Source organism: Triticum urartu, unplaced genomic scaffold, assembly GCF_003073215.2.
Source record: "Triticum urartu cultivar G1812 unplaced genomic scaffold, Tu2.1 TuUngrouped_contig_6083, whole genome shotgun sequence".
Lineage (NCBI taxonomy): Eukaryota > Viridiplantae > Streptophyta > Magnoliopsida > Poales > Poaceae > Triticum > Triticum urartu.
In genome coordinates this window covers 3,250-8,868 of record NW_024116813.1, presented here as the reverse complement: position 1 = coordinate 8,868, position 5,619 = coordinate 3,250, and the positions used below count along the sequence as shown (strand labels likewise).

The 5,619-nt window shown below is 44.5% G+C and overlaps 1 protein-coding gene across 1 annotated transcript; it reads left to right on the top strand.

Moving 5' to 3' along the window:
* Positions 1 to 4,421: 4,421 nt before the first annotated feature.
* Positions 4,422 to 5,139, top strand: LOC125530116 (translation initiation factor IF-2-like). Its single transcript, XM_048694515.1, has one exon. The coding sequence runs from the start codon at positions 4,498 to 4,500 to the stop codon at positions 5,017 to 5,019; it is 522 nt and encodes a 173-aa protein (XP_048550472.1). The 5' UTR covers positions 4,422 to 4,497; the 3' UTR covers positions 5,020 to 5,139.
* The last annotated feature ends 480 nt before the right edge of the window (positions 5,140 to 5,619 follow it).

The window sequence follows — 5,619 nt, the reverse complement described above, 5'->3', positions numbered from 1 at the left end:
ACCAAGCCTCTAACCCACCTTGTCCTAGCAAACCGTTGTTTGGCTATGTTACCGCTTCGCTCAGCCCCTCTTATAGCGTTGTTAGTTGCAGGTGAAGATGGGAGCTTGTTACATTTTGGAACATGATTATTTTGTTGGGATATCACAATATCTCTTATTTAATTAATGCATCTATATACTTGGCAAAGGGTGGAAGGCTCGGCCTTATGCCTGGTGTTTTGTTCCACTCTTGCCGCCCTTGTTTCCGTCATATCGGTGTTATGTTTCCGGATTTTGCATTCCTTACACGGTTGGGTTATAATGGGAACCCCTTGACAGTTTGCCTTGAATAAAACTCCTTCCGCAAGGCCCAACATTGGTTTTACCATTTGCCACCTAGCCCTTTTCTTTTCCCCTGGGAGTCGCGCTCCCGAGGGTCATCGTTATTTTAACCCCCCCCCCCCCTGGGCCAGTGCTCCTCTGAGTGTTTGTCCAACCTGTCAGCTGCCGGTGGCCACCAGGGGAAACTTTGGGCTGGTCTACCGGAACCTTGGACAATCCGGTGTGCCCTGAGAACAAGATATGTGCAGCTCCTATTGGGATTTTTCGGCACATTCGGGTGGCTTTGCGGGTCTTGTTTTACCATTGTCGAGGATGTCTTGTAACCGGGATGTCGAGTCTGATCGGAATGTCTTGGGAGAAGGAATATCCTTCGTTGACCGTGAGAGCTTGATGGGCTAAGTTGGGACACCCCTGCAGGGATTTGAACTTTCGAAAGCCGTGCCCGCGGTTACGGGCAGATGGGAATTTGTTAATGTCCGGTTGTAGAAAACCTGAAGTTGATCTTAATTAAAATGCATCAACCGCGTGTATAACCGTGATGGTATCTTCTCGGCGGAGAACGGGAAATGAACACGGTGTTGGAGTAATGTGTGACGTAGGTTGTTTCTAGGATCACTTCTTGATCATAGTTGTTCGACCGTGCTTTTGCCTTCTCTTCTCGCTCTCATTTGCGTATGTTAGCCACCATATATGCTAGTCGGTTGCTGCAGCTCCTTCTCATACCTTTTACCCTTCCTATAAGCTTAAATAGTCTTGATCACAAGGGTGTGAGATTGCTGAGTCCCCGTGGCTCACGGATACTTCCAAAACCAGCTTGCAGGTGTCGTTGAACCGTATAGGTGATGCAACCAAGCTCAAGGAGGAGCTCTATGAAGATCTTGTCCATTGTGTTGTTTTGTTTCAGTCGATCAGTAGTGGAGCCCAGTTGGGATGATCGGGGATCTGTGTAGCATTTGGGGTAGTCTTCTTTATTTTGGTTCCGTAGTCGGACCTTGATTGTATCTGGATGATGTAATTCTTTATTCATGTATTGTGTGAAGTGGCGATTGTAAGCCAACTATTTATCTCCTTTCCTTATGTATTACATGGGTTGTGTGAAGATTACCTCACTTGCGACATTGCTTACAATGCGGTTATGCCTCTAAGTCGTGCTTCGACACGTGGGAGATATAGCCGCATCGTGGGCGTTACAGTTGTACTTCTCCTTGTGAAAGGATGTCCTGTATGTCAAAGTATGTGTAGCTAGCATGATTGGTGTGACCCGAATCTTGATAGTAGACCTACAAATTGGCCATGTTATATCTTTCTGATTATTTTGTTTTGTTTGCAAGGGCAAACTTATATTATGCAAATCTTGTTTGAAGAATGGGTGTGGCATAAAACATGTAATATGCTTGCTTTTTAGAATAAATGTATGCTAAATTGAACTCTACACTAGAGGGTACATACATAGCAAAGAAGATTCACCATCCTAGTTCTATGTAAATTGTTGTTATCTACGAGCGACCGGAAAATGATGATGCAGTTACACCAGCCAGTAGAGGTGTCTCGCTATAATTAGGTATGCTAACTAGGGAAAACTATATAATTCTGTTTTACATTGTTGTTTGAGTCTTCTATTTGTGTTCAAAGTGATAGCAGAGCTAAGGGCAAGCGAAAGGAAGCAGACAACGCCTTGTATTCTTGTGGGGGATCGGAATGTCACCATTGACACGGTCATGCTTCATTAACACTGACGAGCATGACGATTGTTTGAGAACGCAAGTAGTTGGAAATGGAATGTGGGGCGTGTGAGGTCTATCATTTAATTTAATTTCATTGCGAACATCAGTGGAGTGTCATGATGAAACAAATGGTGTGGCTTGAAGTGCAAACTTAATTATTCCACATGTCAAGAAAATCAAAATTAGTGATCCACAACAACACATGGATATATATAGCTAGCTCTACCCTTACTCTTTATGGCCTAATTGATGGGGGTGAGCGTCGATGTGACATAGCATCTGGTGTTCACCTCATAAATGTGGAGGCTGCACAACCCCAACCTGATATAGGAGGAGACGATAATAAGTGGATGGTGGTAAGCGGCCGTGACAAGAGGAGATGATGTCGGAGAGAGGTCATCATGATGAAACGGTCATTGGCGGTAGCATGTAATGAAGAAGACAGCAAGAGTGGATAGTATGTAAGGGGAGGGGGGGGGGCAGTGCGTGACTCAAGGACGTGACGACGGATTCATCACATCTGCAGAAAGGAGAAGTGATTCGGTGTGCTCACATAGAGAAAAAGGTGGTATATGTCTGTCCCATGGTAACGCACGGGCACTCAACTAGTAGTATGTAAGAAGAAAAAGAAAAACTGAAAAAAGTTGTTCGAATCTCCATGTAAAATCAAAAGACGATACCATCGACTGAGACATAACGAAGTCTCAGTCGACTGAGACTTAGCAAATCGGAAAAAATAATCCTATAACAGTGGAACTTTAAAAGAAAAATAGTTTCCTAAGAAGAAACTAATTATTGCCATAGATATTATCCTCAACGAAAAATGAAAAAAAAACATAAACATAATCAAAATACTAAAGTTTCTAACCAAATGAATTAGTGCCATTGGTATTATCCTTCAAAATAATTGAAAGCTTTAAAAATACACACACAAATTTGTACTGAAATTGCACTTTGGTAATATGCAAAAAATAAGCATAAAGTACGTAATTCCTGTCTCTAACATTCTTTCCCCACGTATTTTATTGTACTTGCGTGTATACATGTACACTGATCAGACATCCTAAGAATACCGATAAAGGAAATAAAATAAAAGCAAAAATACGTATAAACTTTTAAGAAAAGGCAATGGATAACCGGCTTCCAGCTCAATAGGAAAACCCAATTACCCCATAAGGGGCAAGTAAAAAATTCTATGCAAAAAGCCCTGAAACAACATCAGAAAAGAAAAGCATCGCCAATCATGGCAAAATAATTTGCTATCAGAAAATTATGTTGCCAAAATTTAAAAACCAGGCAACTTAAACACAGTTAAGGGCAAACTCTTCTCTCAAAACTACGTTGGCGAGCCCTTGGATTCACCTCCCCTCTGCCTGCCGCTCCCGCGGCAGGTGGCGGGAAGGGGAATCCAGGTGCCTCCGTAGTTTAGGTTAGGGTCTTTTAGTCATTGCAGGTGAGGTTCTCGGGCGGATGGCGGTGCTACTTCTTAGAGTTTGTTTTCCGGGCTCCGATCCTCTTTGGGTACGTCGGTCTGGACGTAGTCGATGGAGCTCAAGCGTAAATTCCTACCATCTCTTCGGGGCGGCGAGGTTAGGGTTTCTCGTCGTATGGCGATATTTAGTGTCAGGTGCTACAGATGCAAACAAGGATTCAATGATTTTGGCTGAGGCTACAGGGTGCTGATCCTTAGAGGCACGTGCACGAAGACTTTCCGGCTGTCAGCGACAAGGTCAAGCCGGCTCCAGTAGGGGAGCGGTGACAGCGGCGAGTCGGCGGCTCGTTCTGGCGGCAATAGTGTTTGTTTGCGGTCTTAAAATCTCAATGTAAGTTTTATTATGTTCGAGATGGTTTATACTTCCGCTGAACTTTGATGATATATCTGAATCATTTTTGCCAAAAAAAAAACTTACACATAGTTAAAGTGCTGAAAAAATGCTTAAAGTAACCAAAAATATCCGACCATTAAGCAATATAAAATGTCTCAACTCTTATGTGGGACGAATGAACAAGTAGATTTTGAGGCAACCGCTAATTAACGAAACCATGCACTCGTATAAATTCTTTGCATGCAGGCAGGCAAGAAGATCAAGTACACAGACCTACTGGTTATGCCGAACAAGACCTCGACTTAGTAGATGAACAAGGAAAATGTGAGGAGGCTGATTTCTACGTGGTTGTCTTTAGAGCATCCACAATGTGCATTTTTCCTGCTTTAAGCGTCTGCCTCTGTAGTGAAGTACTGAATTGCCTGCCACCACTCTGCTTTCTCAGCTGAATTTTGACTCCACGGGCCAACCGTACTAAAGCGACGTGTTAGATGGAGTCGCCTATCTCCCCACGTACTCTTTTCTCCCCTATTTTTCCCACCAACTTCACTCCATAAATCATCGGTACACTAGCATCTTCTTCTCCGTCGCCAACGTACATCCCCTACACTAAGGCTCGCAACCGCATGTACCCATGGAGCCTCGCACTGGTGGCGCTCGTTCTGGCCACGTCGTGGATGTGCTCACTTCAACCATGCTCCGCTGACACGATGGTGCCTCAGCCGACCACGGCAGCGGCAAGCGCAGACAAGGTACCCGTCCGACCTGCGGCAAGTGTGCCGCTTGCTTCACCGGCTCCCACACCCGCAGCCACACCGGCGACGCCAGCGATGGCCACTGCGTCGAAGAAAATCCCGCTGCCCGTCCCGGTACCCGAGACACTTCCCGGCGCGGAAGGCCTCGGCTTCGGCGGTGGATACGGCGGGCAGACGGTGCCCGGCGGCGGCCTCGGTGGGTTCAACGGAGACCAGGGCTTCTTCGGCGGATGCTGCGGAGGCTTCGGGTACAACGGCGGTCCTGGGTATAATAACGGGCCGTTGTTCTTCAACTCGGCGCCCGCAACAAGATTGAGGCTGAGGATGGTGGCGACGGGAAACGGCTTCGCGCCTCTGCTGGTGGCTGGTGCTGCAGCCATGTTTTACGCGTGATTTGTATTCTATTTTACTTTATCTTCTTATTTTTTTGCTGCAGAGAGAAGACATATATGTTTGCATCATCAATTAATACAGTTTGGCTAAAGCACATCTAGATGTGCCATAAGTATTGCATATCTAAGTATTATGACATTGATTTTACATGAAGATTCGTGTGGATATTTCTTTTTATTTTTCTTTTCCTCTTTATGCTTGATTCACTCATCTAAATGTGCAATAACTTAGGCACATCTAGATATGTTCTAGACAAACCCCAATTAATATGTATCACAGGTTAATATTTAATGTAAGTAGTACGTACCAATATAAGATACCATGTTGGGGTCATTTTGTCAGCATTAGTGGCTGGGACGCGTCCTAGGCACGTCTCTTGAGGCGAGACTGTACGCACTAATTATGCTGCCGTATTTGTTAACGTCTCTATATGACTACTATATACATATAGCTTTGTGCAAAAATGGATAGTGTTTTTCTCAGTCATATGGCAGTCGACCTTTACTTCACAAATGAAATGCTTTGAAACTTAAGGATACAAATTTCAAAATGAAGTTTTGACGCATTTACAGATGGACTATCCGTTGAACTACAATTTAC